At 40.3% G+C, this 17,200-nt stretch overlaps 1 protein-coding gene across 1 annotated transcript; it reads right to left on the minus strand.

Annotated features, from left to right (window-relative positions):
• Positions 1–3,126: 3,126 nt before the first annotated feature.
• On the minus strand, positions 3,127–5,936 carry CYTL1 (cytokine like 1). Its single transcript, XM_064653247.1, has 4 exons — positions 5,605–5,936; positions 5,453–5,497; positions 3,949–4,077; positions 3,127–3,785 (listed from the first exon to the last, which is right to left on the minus strand). Exons 1-4 carry the CDS (start codon positions 5,746–5,748, stop codon positions 3,714–3,716), a joined length of 390 nt encoding a protein of 129 aa, XP_064509317.1. The 5' UTR covers positions 5,749–5,936; the 3' UTR covers positions 3,127–3,713.
• Between the last annotated feature and the right edge of the window lie 11,264 nt (positions 5,937–17,200).

Consider the following 17,200-nt stretch of genomic DNA (forward strand, 5'->3'; position numbering starts at 1 on the left):
AATTGGATTTATAGAATAGGGAGAGACAGAAGTCTTTCAGCATACCAACATCTGCTGCAAAGACAAAAAAATAACAATCCAATCTCCGTTTTTGTGATGAACAAATAAGGAAGCAAAGGATTTAAATTTTGAGAGGGCAAATTGGGTACCAGGTAAAACTTTGTAACAAAAGGGGGTTTGGAATGGATTGATTTGAAATGTTGTGGGCTTTCTAGACCAACTTTTTCGTAAAAGTCTTTCAGGCCAACTACTAAGAAGAATGACCTGGGATAGCCAGGTTAGTCTTGGGCTCAAAAGATGCTTTAAGAGCCTTGAGCTCCTTCCTCGTTCTATGACTTTGACTTTTTTTTTCTGTATTTGAATATTAATGAAGTAGTGTCCATATATTTAAATCTATTGCAAATCATCTTTGAAGAGGTTTTTCTTCCCCTCACATCTGTTTGGTTTCAAAATCCTCTTATGTCTCTGAACACGTACTCTTTACAGACCTGTAAATACGAAGCAAGATTTCAGGGTATATATCTATATAGTTATCTGTTGAAAAGATAGATATTTTTATAGGTTTTGTGTTCATTGTTATGTTATTTACCCTATGCTGAGGAAACTTAGACTATGAAAAATCCTTTGATAATAAGATCATGACCCTTCTCTGGACCTTGTCCCTGAATTATGACTTAGCTACCAGTGGCTCCCCTGCAAACTGTTTTCTTTACTCTGGTGGGCTAAGAGTGAAATCTTGGATGGCACAGGGTTCCTGGCCATAGGAAGCTTAAAAGTGTGAATCCAAAATGTTGCACAAATGAAGTTGATGAAGTTTGTCCATTGTAATTTTCACTTGCACTGCCATACACTCCAAAAATGAGAAGATTTTGATGCGGAAAAAAAAAAAGTTGGTCAAAGTACAGCAGTTAAATGTTAGAAAGGTGACATTATTTACAAGGCTTCAGCTTTGTAGCACATTTTTTGAAAATCTCTGTCAGCATCCCATTAGTGCAACCCATAAATACCACAAGTATTGGAAAAAGTGCAATGAGTAAATGGGCACTCCTAAACCTGGTGTTTGCACAAACTAATGCTCTTCTCAAAGTGCAAAGTGTACAACCTGAAAGATCAGATCCCTCTTCAATGCTGCATTAATGTTTTTCCTTTGCTTAAAAAAAAAAATTAGTAAGATTTATACCACATTAATTAGTATCAAGTCACATGCTATCCAGTGGAACCTCACCACCTTGAATGATCTAATTATCAGTTCAAAGGTTTCCTGATTTCACCAAAAACCAGTGTATGAGGAGTTAAGTGAACAGAGTGCCCACTTAAGTAAAACCCATTTAACTAAGACTGGAAAAAAAGAAGGGAAAAGAGTTGGTTCTAGTAAAACTGATCTACAAATTTTTAGCAAAATTGGAAATAAATATTTTTTAATAGTTTTACAGAGACAGTCTCCAGGGCTTTGGGATTCCCTTTGATAATATAAGGGAGAGTTTAAGAGTCTTAGGGTAGGAGTCTTAGTGAGGATTCTTACAGAGAGAGATAAGTCTGCAAAAGAAAACCTAGTCCTAGTATTGACTGCTCCTTACAACAAACCTCCTTCAACAGGCAGGAAAACAGAACAGATGCTTTGTTTTTCTGCAATTCTTCCCTAATGACTGTAAAAACTGAGTGCAGTTTCTTAATGATTTGCTTTTAGTAATATTCTTCAATAACTAGGCAAGATGCCAGTTGGCAAATTACAACAAATATGTCCTTCTTAATCCCCCCACAGTCTCCCTGTTGGCCAGGGCCCTAATGAGCATGGACTGCTGTGTTGCAGGAATAAATACTCAGCTGCATGAATGGCTCCACTGCTCCTTAGGTACCTGGCATAATGGTAAATTAAAAAGTTGATAAACTTAATGTCTTACTTGAAGGGAGAAGCGGATGTTTTCTTGGCAAATTAAAAGTGAATTAGATCTCCTTATCAGTGGTTTTTTTCCCCCCTGGACTGTGACAACCTGGAAAAAGACGTAGTGATAAAAAGGGTTCATCTAATCACAAATCTCATTAAGACAGTCTGAATGACAGCAGGTTACTGTGAGCTGAAAGAGCATAGCTTTGCTTTCAGCACACTTTCCATTAAAAATGACATATGAGACATGGAGAGAGTCACAGCATAAACCATAGGGAATGTACTTGTTTTAAAAGCACACCAATGATCAAACAAACCTGATTCTGGGAATAAAATGTACAGCATCTACAAAGGGAGGATAGGCTTTTAAAGTCCATTCAAGTATGTACAGTCCCCAAAGCATCTACTTGCTTTTCTCAGCTTCTGCAGAACTAGGATGTAACAGCATAGAATGGAGCTGTTGGTAAGTAGCCATGCTAAGAGTGTTTTGCAGACAGTGTGTCCTTGTCAGTCATGAAAAAGCTAAAGTTACTAATGAAAGCAGTGCAAATAAAGTAAAGATTTCTACTCTGTTTCCAGTTCCAAAGACTTCTTGCAAGATATTTTGTCCTAAATAAACTAGGCTACAGTTTCTTCACAGAGATAATCAGCCTGAAACAGGAGAAAATATATTTTGAAAGTGGTTGAAAAAGAATGGGAATATTACAGGAGAAATCTGGAGTTAGGATCATGAGTTCCACAAAATGTCTAGGGAAGACTTATTTGCTTTAATAAAGAAAGACAATGAGGAGTCATGAGAAGATCCATGAGAAAATCCTCATCAAATACTCCGTTTTGGAAAGTGTGTGTCCTTGAGACAGGAAAGCAGCAGGGGCAGAAATACCAGGGTTACCTGTACACTTACCCAAGGTCCAGTTCTAGGGACAGCGTAGCATGGGCTTCTGCAGAAAACGAAACATGTCTTGCTCTGCAGTTTGCTTGCCAGGTCAAAATGCAAGCTTTACAACACAGAAACTCTATTGAAAAACCCCCAAATCACTACTTTCATTAAGGAAATTGTTTGCAGTATGGAAAAATTCTCCTAGTAGAAATTTACACATTGTCAAATCATGCAGACGCAGCAAAGTTTGCATTGCTATGGAAACAAAGCTTGTGCTGTGAAAAACAACTTGCAAGTGACTGTGAAAAGTAAGTTTTCAAGAATGACACTTTTCAGCTTGATTGTGAAAGACACAAGCATCTTGGTTTAGAAGGCTGTTTTTATTTAGTTTTCCACAGAGACAGATTACTTTCACCTCCATTCTCACAAGTCTGACATCAAAAACTATCAACATACATATATGAACTATACAGGCAGAGAAATCTGCCAGTATGGAGTTACACTTCTTCTATCAAACACACTAAGAAAAACAAATATGATCCCTTCCTTGCCCATCTAATAAAAAAAGAACATCTAAGTCAGGATAGAATGTTAATCATAAAGTGTTTTCTATATACGAGTCTAGTTATTCGTAAAAGAGTAAAAAAAAAAATCTAGTTTCTGATGTTTAAACAAAACATACTTTATACATTTGGCTAAGCTGAAATATCATACCTTGCCAAATGAAAAACTGCTCCCTAATGGTATGTTCCCTAGCAGCTCAGTAGGTATGCAAGGCATGCAATTCATTTCCTGCCAAGGTGGAGAAAAATGGGTAGGTCTGAGATAATATTGCTAGTGTGCTTGAAAAAGATCTTAGTTGTTAACGTTGTAGACTGCATATATATATATTTTGACTCTTAATCTCCTTGAAAATTTCCCGGGTACAACTTTTGAGTTAACTCCCCTTTAGCTCTCAGTGATGGAGTGTTCAATGGGAATTTCCAGAGCATTACAATCATCAGTGAGGAACACCAAGTCCTGCAGAAACAAACAAAAAAAGAAGGCTAACATTTATAAGGAGGAAGGCAGAAGATAGCACAATGTTGAGAAGCTCAGGCTTCATCCAGTTTTGCTGGTTAGGGAACAGTGTGGAGACAGATAGGGCTAAAAGCAGAGGCCATATTGATGCATCTTGACCTACCCTTCTGCAGTAGGAGATCAAGATGGTGTACAGGCTCCGGGCTTTTTCCTTCAGCTCGTTCACTTCAAGCACTGTATCACATCTGGGGTAGGCCACAAAATCACGGAGCTTTGCCAATACACAGTAATTCTGCAAAGCACGCAAAAGAGGTCTGTGTAACCCTGCACAAACACAGATTTATGTTCCTCGTCCACTACTTCCAAAATTCTTACTGCTTATGTGGGACCCTTGAATTCCTACCTCTATGTGCATGTAATCTATGTAACCTTTAGTTAGGAAAATTCACTGTCAATATTTCATAACAAAGATGTTTTGTCCAAATAAGTGCTTGGAAAAGTGGATGTATACAGTCTTGGTCTGTCAGCTTCTTTCTCACATGCTTTGGGAGGCAGCAGTGCCAATGCAATCAAATCTGTTCCTGTAGTAGGTGGAGTTATCTAAAGAATAGGTGCACTGTATTACTTTCAAGAGAGCACCTGATTTAGCTGATGAACAGATTATCAAGATCTCACAGACTTGATTGCTCTGTTCCTGTACAATAGGCAATACCATGACTACCAGTCAAGATTTTTTCAGAGTAATTTTTACCTCAAACTTTGTGTTATCAAAATAAAGCACAGACAACATGAATTTCACAATGTCCTTGTGAAGCAGGTAAATAAATACCCCAGCTCTTGTTTAAGGCAAGGGAAACTGAGGCACTGGACTCACATTGCTTGGCTTTTGCAATGATGTGAAACACTGGCAGCTCTGGAACTGGGGTCTAGAGGTCCTAAATTATAAGACTTGATGGTGTAGTTGCTTCTGGAAAAATGTGTCAGACATTTGTTTTTTCTGATATTTTCTATTTTTCATTTACTCAGTGGAGCACTGGGAAAAGAAGCAAAATATATCAAATATCCCAGGGCAGAACACTATGACATTAACTGTGTGTGCAGGAGGTTATTTTGTCTTTGCTGGAAGATGACTACTACTGTCTTTTCTCAGTGTAACATTTCCATATCCTCAGGCACACTTTCTTTCTAGATTCAACATGTGGCTATTTAAAATCCTGCACTTCTTTTAATTGAAACAACATTATTATTTTATTACTTGTTTTATTAAAACTATCAGAAAACACTCAGGATACAAATTTAAGTAGATTTATTAAGTGAAGAAATTTTATTCTGCATTTCTTGTTTTAAACTATTATTCAAAACTTCGTTGCACATATTTAACTTCTGAAAAGGCTCTGCCACAATAAAGTAATGGTGTACATATGGCAATCACTTAAAAATATTGATTTCCTCATTTTTTAATCAAGTAAAATCTTAGAAAGTCCAAAGGAACCTTTTAATAAGGTTCAAAGTAAGATTTTTTTTTTTTGTCACTCCTCTCTCTAGTTAATTAAGGTTTTAAAAATTCCTTTTAAACCACTCTTCTGGGGTACAATCTTAAGAGTTATTCTCACTTTTCATAAACTGCTTTTACTGCACAACAGTAAGAAAGAAGTGTGCAAACTTACATGTATGTCCAAATACAGCCTGGGCAGTGTCTCCACACACGAGTCCTGCAGGAAAGAAGAAAGACCCCATTGCAATTTTGTTTTGAGAGAAACCTGTGTCAAAAGCAGCAACCTGCAGCTTCTGTGCAGGAGCAATTTCTAGGTGGACTCACCACATCTTTGGAGGTCTGCAACTCCTTAAAGGACTCTGTGATTTCTTTGCTCAGAGACAACACCCTCGAGTAGCAAGTCGGAGGGGCTGCACTGGCTAGCAGGGCTGCAGAGAGCAGAGCAATCAGGCTCAGCAGCATCTTCATTGTGGGGTGTTTGTCCAAAAGAGGAGGAAGGAAGGGAAAGAATCACCGTCAGTGTCTAGGCAGGTACTGGTGAGCGTCAACGAGTAAGTTTGACAAATCAGCCCTCAATTAAATAGTCTCCTGCATCAACAGGAAAAAAAAAGCCTGGGGGTGGTCCAAGCAGCAGCTTACTGCTGTCTTAAATTTCCTGCCAACCTATGAGACAGAGCTGCTAGTGCTTTCCTGCCTGAAGGAGGGAAGGAGGGAACGAGAGTAATAAAAACAAACACCACTGGCACTTTTCATTCCAGAAAGAAAAAAACCTAGTGAGCATCTCAAACAACAGAAATATGTGTAAGAAAAACCACAGGCTTATTAAAGCGTTATAGACCCTGATCCTGTATGTGCTTTGACACATGCATCTGTTTTTTGAGAACTTAATGTGCAGCTGTGGGACTACATAGGCTGTAGATAGAGAGAAATTCTTCCAGGTGTCATGTTGGTAGTATCAATCAGGCCTGTTTATCATCCTCAGAAACTCTGAAATATGGTTTTAAAGGAAAACTCCCAGGTCTAGTATAATTTTCTCATTTAACTTAATCATGCATTAGTGGAGTTTCTGATCCTGATGGATATGGATCAGGTAAGGAGTAAAGTTAGGTCCCTTTAGGAAAGGAAACTTTCAGCTCTTCAAGGAGATATTCAATAGGATCCCCTGGGAAACTGCCCTGAGGGACAAGGGAAGCGGAACAGAGCTGGTAGATATTTAAGAAAGTCTTCCATAGAGCACAAGAGTTAGTGATCCCCAGGAACAATAAACCAGGCAAGGAAAGCAAGAGACAATCATGGCTGAGTAGGGACCTGCTGGTCAAACTAAAGGAAAGGAGCAAATGCAGAGGCGGTGGAAACAGGACAGGTAACCTGGGAAGAGTATAGAGATGAAGTTTTGTTGTGTAGGGATGGGGTGAGGAAAGTCAAGCTGAAGCTGGAACTGAACCTGACAAGGAATGCAAAGAATAACAAGGGCTTCTTTGGTTATTTTAACCAGAAAAGGAGGTCAAAGAAGGTGTACCCCCCTCCATAAACAATGGTAGTAAACTCTTAACAACAGATGAGGAAAAGGCTGAGTAACTCAACAACTTTTTTGCCTCAGTGTTCAATGGCAACCTCTCTTTCCACAGTTCTCAAGTGGATGGACAGCAGGATGAGGACTGGGAGAGCAAAGTGATTCCCACTGTAAGTAAAGATCAGGTTCACGACCACCTGAGGAACCTGAATGTACATAAGTCTATGGGACCTGATGAGATGCACCCCAGGGTCTTGAGGGAGTTCGCTGATGTAGTTGCCAAGTCACTTTGCATGATATTTGAAAAGTCATGGCAGTCAGGTGAAGCCCCAGGTGACTGGAAAAGGATAAAAATTTTACCCATCTTTTTAAAGAGAGTAGAAAGGAAGATCCTGGGAACTACCAATTGTCAGCCTCACCTCTGTGCTGCTGAAGGGAGCCTACAAGAAAGATGGAGGGGGACTTTTTACAAGAGCATGTGAAAAGGACAAGGGGGAATGGCTTCAAACTGAATATGTTTAGATTACATATTAAGAAGAAATTCTTTCCTGTGAGGGTGGTGAGGCACTGTAGCAGGTTTCCCCTAGAAGCTGTGGATGCCCTGTCCTTGAAAGTATTCAAGGCCAGGTTGGATGGGGCTCTGAGCAACCTGGTCTAGTGAAAGGTGTCCCTACCCATGGCAGAGGGGTTGGAACTACATGATCTTTAGGGTGACTTCCAACCCAAGCCATTCTATGATTCTATGCAAATGTTCACAGTTTATCAATCTAAAAATAGGGCTTGTTATGACTACTTGGGAAGTCCAGTGTACTTACATATTCATGGTCTCAAATAGAGCAAATACATCTCTATATGGCTGTCATAAATGTATAAAAACTATTTTGCTTTCTGAGTTGAATTTATGAGGTTCTGTTCTTTTATTAGATGCCAGACAGAGCTGAGAAATCCAGATGCTGGGATGCAGGCCTGAAGCCGAACATATGTTGTTTTATATGTTAATTGTCCTGTAAAATGGAGGTACCCTTGAATGAAGAACTGGTTATTTTGAAAGTTATGCCACTCCCCAACTTTTTAAATTCCGATTTTAGTGAGGTATTAAGCAAAACAATTATGTATCTGGTGAAGTACTGCAATCCCCTGACATTGCAGTAGACCAGGAAGGTTCACTGAAAGGTGGGAAACTAGTTTTGGGGAAAAATAAGTACTCTGTATGTTGCAGAAGACTGTGAGTTAAATCCACCAAAAGACCTGGAGGAAACGGGAGAAGAGAGCTGCATTCTACTGTCTTGTTACACACTTCTTTGCCTTCGTAAGAAACAATTGGTTTAGTAACATCATGTGCTCCTGAATGTTAAAGGGGTAGACTGCTGGAGAGGAAAGAAGAGCTGGGAATCCTGGTTATGGAGATTTTAGGACTGACCTTGGAGAATGGGCTACTGGGTTCTATTTTCAGGAAAGGGATTTGCCTGGACAACTGAATGAAGATGCCTGAGGGAGACAGGAAGCATCTTGGGATGGCCCCAAGCAGCTGGATCACAGATCTAAACACAGCTACCCAGTGAAAGTCCAAGGAAAGGATGCTACTGACTGTGAGTCTTGCTGGTAGAGAAACAGACTCTTAATCACCATCTCATTACTGTAAAGAATAGCTGAGGGTAGGAATGAAATATTATCCTTCTATCACATTCACATTTGGTAAGCTACTAAAATGTATTTGCTCTGCCAGAACAGCAGTTTTCTGAACAGCATAAATGCTCTCCCAGTACAAGAAGTAAGTAACCAAGCTGCTGCTAAGGATAGCTTGGGAGAGCAAAGGCTGCCCAAAAATATTTAATCAAATTAAAACAAAATTACTATTTTGTGAAGGGGAAAAATAGCTAAAGTAATTTGCTTTGAAGTTTTTGCTCAGCTGCAGTATTCCTGCCTTGCGGTTTCTCTTTGATCCTATATAAACTAAGTCAAGGAAAGTCACTTGTGATGGATATCTACTCAAACAGTTTAAAAAATTAGCTAACATCAGAAACGCCAGGTTTTTTTTTTCCCAAAAAAACCCAAAAGACCAGAGTTTAATTTCCTCACCTACGTCTTCTCCCTGTGCCAGATTACTTGCACAGTTGGTTCTGACCCAAAGGAGTATTTCCCAATATCTACTAGCTCATCAGTACTACCACCCATCTCAGCATGCAGAATATGCAACTCAGTTAAAAAAAGACAAATAATCTCTTAGTTATTTTCTGTTTGTAGCTCATCAGCAAGATTAGCCCCAATCTCTGAGTACATTCAGTTTCTGTTTCAGATATGGGTAAATAAATTCTTTTTCTCTAAGAAGCTCACTGGTGTCAGTAGAACTTGCAAGTGACACCAGGCACTGGAAGTTCTTTCAGTCTAAGGCATCTGGCACAGTTACCGAAGCCCTTGAAACTCCAGAATCTTTTCAGTGACTGTTTTTATCCAGTCACTTATGCAAAGCCACTTATTAATTCTGGTGCATTCCCTGCCTTGAGCAGAGAAGGTCTTTAACAGGGAGATACAAGCTGTTCTTCACAAAGGCTAATAGCATCTTAGAGGCAATATTCAAATGGTTGTGGAAATAGAATTTAGAGGTACAGGAGGGGAAGGGGCAAAAGATCAAAATATATTAGTCAAAACTCGCCTAAGGATTGCCTCGATGGAGAAGTAGCTATTTGCAGCTCTTCTAGTCTGTGGGATAGTGCTTAGGCTGGCATTAGAAGGGAGCACAGCAGGAGATAATCAGTACCACCATATTCACTATGATCATCATGCTACAGACATCTCCTGCACAGACACATCCTTATCATGCTCTTCCATCCAGTGAGCATATGGGGGCTTCCAGGGCTCAGGACACACACTCTCTGAGTTTTGCCTTAACTCTTGAGGCTGATGATGTCGCTACATGTCTGAGTGCTATTTACAGTGCATTTATTTACTCTTATATACAGAATATTCCATGGCAAAAGCAGACCTGGGCTGAGAGGAAACTTAGAAGCCTATCGTGACATAACTGTGTATATATTTATATATTTTTTTAAAAGAGCTATGTTGTTTTTTTGCTTCCAAGTTACTGAAAACTCAAAAAATAATGCTTTTGGAAAAGTCAAAGGACTCACTATGCAGGCAGAAATTCCTCCCATGTTTGAACAGTCTAACAGGGCCTCCACCAACTTTGACAAAAGCCCTTTCAACTTGATGATTTCCCAGTACCAAAATCCACTTGTTTAATGAAAACATTTATTTTAAAATAGTCAGGGACTGTCATGAGGCAGCCTCTGAAAGGAGCTTCTGAAAAATAGGTAAAGTAAAACATAAAAACAGTAAAACAGAGGAAACCCTGTGTATTTAAGCAGTGCTTCAAAGCCCTGTGACTCAGCTCGTTGTTGTTGTGACAAAGGTGCCACTTCTTGCTTCAGGGCAGGGCTAAACTGTCCTGCAAGCTTTCATCTCAGGACCAGGCTTTTTGGAAACCCTGGCCTCTTGGTTAAGGTCTTACCTGTTATTCCTTGCTGTGCAACAGTACACTTTTTTGAGCCTTTTTGTAGACATCAGGACTGAATTTTGGTACAGGGGTTGTGCAGCCTCACACTTTACTCTGAGTCTTGAGGGTGCTGGTGCACAAGGCTGCCAGCTGCCTGCACAGAAGGGAAACCAGGTATGGCAGTGTGCCTGCATTTGAAGCTGGGGTAATTCAGTGTGTCTTATTTTCTGTTCTATGATAGCAATAGGTTTCTGCTGGTGATCTGCATGGCTTGGCCAAGCTGTGGGCAATGGACAAAGCAGGCAGGATCTCAGAGCTGTCACTGGGCTGCTGTTGCAATGCCATTTCCCCATGACAATTAAGCAAAAGTCCTCTTTGCTTACTCAGTGGTACAGGCTTCTCTTTTCTTCACTGCTGTTATTATTTTTTAAAATTTACATATATACTGGGGAAACTGATGCTACTGCTCAAAAACCTGTTCTTAAAGAAAATGGTTACAGAAGCAGCTATGCCATCTGGGTCTGAAAAAGTAATTAGATGTTCTGAAATCTGTATGTCTAGCTAGCATGAACCTGGCACTAGGAGTTTCACTGCAGGAACACAAATGGAAATGGGGAGTCCCGTGGTCCAGGACAGAGACAGGACAGCCCAGCAGGGCTAGGGAACAGGAATAATTTCTATGTGCTGCCTCAGACCAGTGACCAAATCACTGACACTACCTGTGCTTACCAGCCCTCTCTGTGAGTGGTGTCCAACTTGCCTTTGGAGCAGAGCAGGGGCTTGTGCAGCAGTACCCTGGATCCCCCAAGGTAAAGGAGCTCGGGGTGATGGCAGCACTCAGGACCGCTCATAGATATCCACACAAATCTCTGTCACTGTAGTGCAAACGTAGTCTGTAGTCTGGCTTGTCTCTGTCTTGGCTGCTGCCTCCATAATGGGGATAATGGTATTTCCCACAGACGCTGCGGGAACACAGCCATCAGCACCAGGGAGACGGGAGATTACGTGGTTTTATCCCTGTCAGGGATACTCTTTTCAGTGACTGCAAGGCATATTGATTCAAGTAATGCAGGATTTAGAGTCTTAAGCTTTCACCATCTTGTTAAGAAAAAGACAATTTTAGCTTGAAGTAACTTGCAGACCTCTCTGGTGAAATAACAGTGGTGCTTTCAGCCCAGCTCCCTGTCTAGCCATGGGCACAGGAGAGCAGCCTCATCCCAGCGGGACATAAGTGCCCTGTCTGTACTCTGTCTGGGCTTCGAGACCACTCACATGTATGAGTTATCCCAGTGTAATACCATTCTTTATTAATACTGAAGTCAGGGTTGCAATAACAGGGTTTCAGGGAGGGAGCCTTGTTCAGGTTTAGAGCAGCAATATTTCAAGTTATTCATGCTTTCCTGCTCTGCCCTTGCCCTCCATCCTCCTCTCTCTCTCTCTCACATGCAAATGTGGCAGATAGCTACAGGTCTTATCTTTGCTGGTCAGCTTCCCACCGTCCCTAATTACCCTTGTGATGAAAAATTATGTCAGCCACTAAGGAGTGTATCAGAGATGATACAAATAAATGTATTCATCTACCAAACTTGTCCCTGATACAAGCCCACTCGGGAATTCAAATTCTGAAAAATGCAAGGTCTAAGCTCTCTGCTGTCCCTCCAAGGAGCTCTTGTCTACACTGAGGTTAATATGCAAGGAGATGAGGGACTGTATTTTCTAGGACTGGTATTCCTCTACCTTTCAGAAGAATTATGTCACTAAAAGAAAATAAATGGATGAGACTTAAAGTGCACGTCTGTATAATAATCCAAGCTGAACGGGAATCCAAAGAGGCTTCTCTGCTCATCTACAGCCTGCACAGAAGCTTTTTAGTAGCTACTTAGCATGCTAGCAGGTGCAGTTTTCTACTTATTCTTGATTAGAAAACTGCAAACGTCACAGCTTATGTTGTTGTGTGTATTTCTAGATACAAACAACAGTTTTTCCAGCAAGCTAAAACAACCACAAGGTAATGTAAATTCTCATCTCAGCTGTCTGAGAAGGTAAGGTATGAGTCCACGCAATACTTCATGTCTTCATAGTTCTACTTTCTTTTCTGTACACTGCTTTTCATGTTTTATATTTAAGGACAGTGGAAGAAATCCTGCCATTACTGAAATCAATAACATAAGTCACAGACTCCTTTAGAGTCACATTCTCACTTTAGAGTAAAATTTGTGTTCAGTTTACTGTTTTTAGCAGCATGAAAGCCCTGAAGACAAAGTAAGAGTAAATCACATTATTTCTTGTTTCTCAGAAGGAGTATTACCTTTTGGAGTCCTGTCTGTTGGTGACACAACACAGATTCAGAGCTGTCTTTGGCAGTGCCCTGAAACCAAATGATATGACAAATACCTTGTACAGATAAAATACTGTTATATGGAATAAAAATGTATAAAATAAGGTGAAATAGTTGAGGATCTACTCTACTAGGTAAAATCCAGAAGTGATGAAAGTGAAAGGAGGTTCATTTTCTTTAAGAAAATCAATAAAATTAATAATTATATTTTTGTTCTGTCAACTTGCCTTGAAACAAAGAAAAAATAAATATCTGAGCACATCAGAAACTGGTATTAACACCAGACTGTGTTTCAGATGCAATTGCCATTTAAACCTGGACAACTTCTATGTTTTAAATTCTTTTGATAAAAATAAAATGGAAAAAGCATCTCCTTCTGTTTCTAAACCACATGTAATGAATTCCCAGATGACTAAGTGTCCCTACAAGTGTATTTTTTAATTTGGTTTTAAGTTGGGTGACTAAGAAAAGAATTAGTTGATACATGAAATGTAGCTGCATACATATATGGTATAGTTGATAATATGATATGATAATAAGACTGTGGCTTGCAGAGGGTCTTGCCTACACCTGGAGGTTGCCCTGCTGTCCCCACAGAGGCAGAGCAGTGTTGCCCCAATTCACCTGGTGAGATGTAGGTAGCATTCAACAGGTAGTTTTGAGAACATCTGCAAGGATGAGGTACCAAACAGGCCCCTCCTGCCTGCACAGCTGGTTCTCAGGCAGCTTCCCAGAGAGCAATTGGTGTTGGGTTAACCCAGTACTGGGTTAAACATTGGCATTGGGTTGCACAGGGCAGCAGGTGCAAGGGACAGATGGGTGTTCATGGCCACTGCCTGTGTGAAAGTTGTGGCAGATCCAAGGGTGACCTGTGGGACTCCCTCAGCAGCAGTGTGCCTACTTACTCTCACAGTTTTATAAAGTTTCGTTTTATAGTTGTTCCCAAAAGAAAAGAGAAATAGTGATACAGAACTGAGACAACATTACAGTGGGGTAATGTAGTGAGGAAAGCATTGAGGGATGGCACAAAGAGAAGTACTTCAAGTGAAGAATCACCCTAGTTGCAGTGTTATGCCTTTCATGTACAGAAAAGCCAAAGTCTTAAACATCTATACTTTTAATTTTGGACCATTAACTAATTTCCATTAGAAGACTAATCAAATTAACATTTATTTTCCTCCTTTCTATTTGGCTGCAGCTTTTCTTGCTTTGTTTAGGTTTGTTTGTTTGTTTGATGTTTTAGAAGGGTTGTGGCTGGGGAAGTGAGAACTTGGCTTGATTTAAAATGTAAATGTAATTCTATCAATCTTCCCCTCTGCTAATGGTCTGCCTGGGCATTTTAAGGGCATATAGTGAAAAGGAAACTGTGACTGCTAAAGAAAAGCTACCCCCTGCTGTTTCTGTTCATATTTATTTCACAATCAGCCCATTGAAATGGTGTGATTCACACTCTGATGTTGTCGTTGTCTAGCTGGCAAAGTCACTGATGAATTTAAAGAAGTTTCCCAAGCTGAAAACTAGGCAAACTGCATTTGGGCAAAAAGCAATCTTATCAGCAATGAGAGTCAGTGAGTCACTGCAGTGATCTCTCTTGCTGAGAGCTGAGGCTACCCTTGCAAATGAGAACCTCTCTTGAAATAAGAAGCCTTCCACAAAAAACTGAGAAGTGTTGCTTTTGAAACATAAAGTATCCTGATATACATATGCACAGAGTATACAACAGTAAAAGCATGCTAAAGTTTGCAGGGGCAATTTAAATATTCTTTGTTAAACATTGGTCCTCAAACAAATAGCCCAAAAAGGGTAAAAGAATGTGTGAGTGCATAAGAGGGAAAGAGGCTGCCCAATTCCCCAGTCATGGCTAGGCTTCCGAACTAAGATTTGGGAAGGCTCTATCCACATTTGTCACAGAATTCCCCAGTAATCTTGAGTAAATACTAAAGGAAACCCCTGTGTGTTTAATTTAAATTATCTGGAGCCAATGTACTCACCATCTACCTTATAACCAAGCAGCTTGTGTGAAATAACAACTTGCTGGTAACACAAAAACACACAGCTGAAGCGTTGTCTGTACTGTATTAATCACGATCTATCTTTGTGACAAGTGTTATCATATACCCTTCCACTGACATAACTTAAACGTTTGGATCTCTGTATCAACATAGAATATCAGAAATAAATTAATGGAAGTAATTAAATCCAATAGTGCTATGTTTTTGGTTATGTGTTTTTGCATAGAATTTCTACTGTAGTGCAAGAACTCATTATGTGGTGATGACAGAGGATGCAAAAAACCCCCTGCTAAGTTAATTACTACATACTTTTGCACTAATCATGGGAGGAATATCAGCAACTATTTAGAACTACCATGAAATAGGTGAATTTAATCTTAAGATTTATCAGAGGAGTTACAGCCAGCAGGGACAAGAAGATATTGATGCATGCATAAATGCAGGGATCTGTTCATGTGACATATTGCAAACACTTTTGGCCACCCATAGTAGAGGAGGATGAATTTAGACTGCATTGGGTGCAGAAAGAACATCAATAATATTCAGTGTATGGGAGAATTGGGACAATATGTGATATTTCCCTTCTACCTCTCTTTCCTTGCCACCCTAGTTACTTTTCCAACAGCTGGGTCCTTGTCCTGTTCTCCTGCCAAAGCTGGCTGTCAGCTCTGTGGCTCAGGGCAGTCCAGACCATCACAGCCTGCCTTGTTCACAATCTGTTTTCCAATGGCTGTTACTGAGAAGTTCTGCAATAAGGGTTAGAAAGGGAGATGGGCCTGTAGACAACTATGCACATACATCCCAGTCTCAAAGAAACAGAAATCCAGGCACATCAGGACTGCAGAGCCCAGGCAAGATGGAAATTCTCCTTCTATGCTGCACTTTGGCTTGGACTCTGCCTTGATGGCTGACCAGTAGCCATTGGTTTGACTGAGACAAGAATTGAAGCTGCAGAGGCACAGGATGGTGGTCCATGGCTTTCTAGGAGAGAGCCCACAGCTGCCTGAAATAGAAGCTGGAGGCCTTGGAGTCCAGCCCAGAGAAGGATGTGATAATGCACTGGCCAGAGATTGTTGTCCCACTGGACCCTAGATTGAATACAGCATTAAAACTCCTGTGCCAGTAGTATTGTGGAGTTACACAGTTGCTCTCAAGAAAGGCTAGTTTTGCTCCTGGGGAACATGAAAAGCACATGTACAGGCAGCACAGCAGCTGCTACGCTATGAACTGCACTCAGAACATCAACCCATTTTATTCATTAAATGTACACTAGCAAAAAAGGTTGGCATCAACTTTGTTCACATCAAAAAGGCACAGTTTCTATTCTTCCTATTGCATAATTTAGGTACAGGAGCTTCTGTAATAAAACAATGCGCCAGACAGAGAATGATAGCATTGTCCACACAATTTTCTCTCTGACACCAAAGAGAAATGGAGCAAATGGAGTCAAAGAAACTTAACAACATTCATGAAAGTATTAAAGGGATCAAAGCAGACTCTTTGATTCTGTTTTTCACATACTTTTCAAAGAAGGGCTACATTTCCAAACACAGTCTGTCAGTTCTTGATGCCGGTAAACTGGCTCTGTTTAGCTTTGTGCTTTGATAGGAGTAGGAACAAAAAAAAAAGGTCTTTAGTGAGATGCATTTTCTAAGCTCGAGCGTTGAACTTCTAGGAAAAGGCTAAATGTATTTGTTGCTCTTTGAGGACACTGAGCCTTCACTGAGAGAGACATGGTGTCAGGCCTGAGTAGCCCTAAAGAGGAAGCAGCACTTGCAAGCATGAGGAAAAGCTCTGAGCAGATCTTTTTGTTCATCTGTAATACACCTTTTTGTTAGCAGACCAAGCCACAGGGGAAAAGAGCAACATACAAAGCATGTAAAACCATTTTGGAAAAGGTGCCTGACCGTAGTCCTTTTATAGTTAGAAAATATTGATTATTTTTATGTATCTGTCTCCCATTATTTTCCTAAAGAGATAGGCAAGGTTTCAAGGTTCCTGATTTAAATGCACTGAAGGAAAATATTATTTTTTGAAGTTATAATTTGACCATTAATGATGTCAAGCTTGCAGCTTTTCTCATATCCTGGCAGGCTGCACTCCATTTCTGTCTTTGTAAAATCAGATTTTCTCTCCATGCTGCAGTGACTGTAAAGCACAAGCTGCCCCCAGGGAGGTATTTTGTTTAGCTGTGCGGACACATTCCTCCAGGAAATATTGAAGCCAAACCACACACACACATGCACGCACACAGGCACTGTATTAGAAGAATTCAAACCTTGAACAGAAAACAAACCAGTACTGGGTCTGGAATCTGAACTTCGGTGCATGTTGAATTGTGTTTTTCACATTTTTTTTTGTTTTTACCAGCTGGGCTGTGGACCAATGTAGGCACTTTCTGAACACAGAGAGCACTGCCCAAGCACAGCCCTCCATCCCCTGGCCATGTCAGAGTGAAAAAAACAACACAGAAAAAAATATTTACATGTCCAGCACTTACTTGTTTTTTCATGTGTGAGACAGACATGGAGAGTGGCAATTGTTGTCATGAGTCAGAGTTTGCT

The sequence above is a fragment of the Pseudopipra pipra genome, chromosome 4, assembly GCF_036250125.1.
Source record: "Pseudopipra pipra isolate bDixPip1 chromosome 4, bDixPip1.hap1, whole genome shotgun sequence".
In the NCBI taxonomy this organism is placed as follows: Eukaryota; Metazoa; Chordata; class Aves; order Passeriformes; family Pipridae; genus Pseudopipra; species Pseudopipra pipra.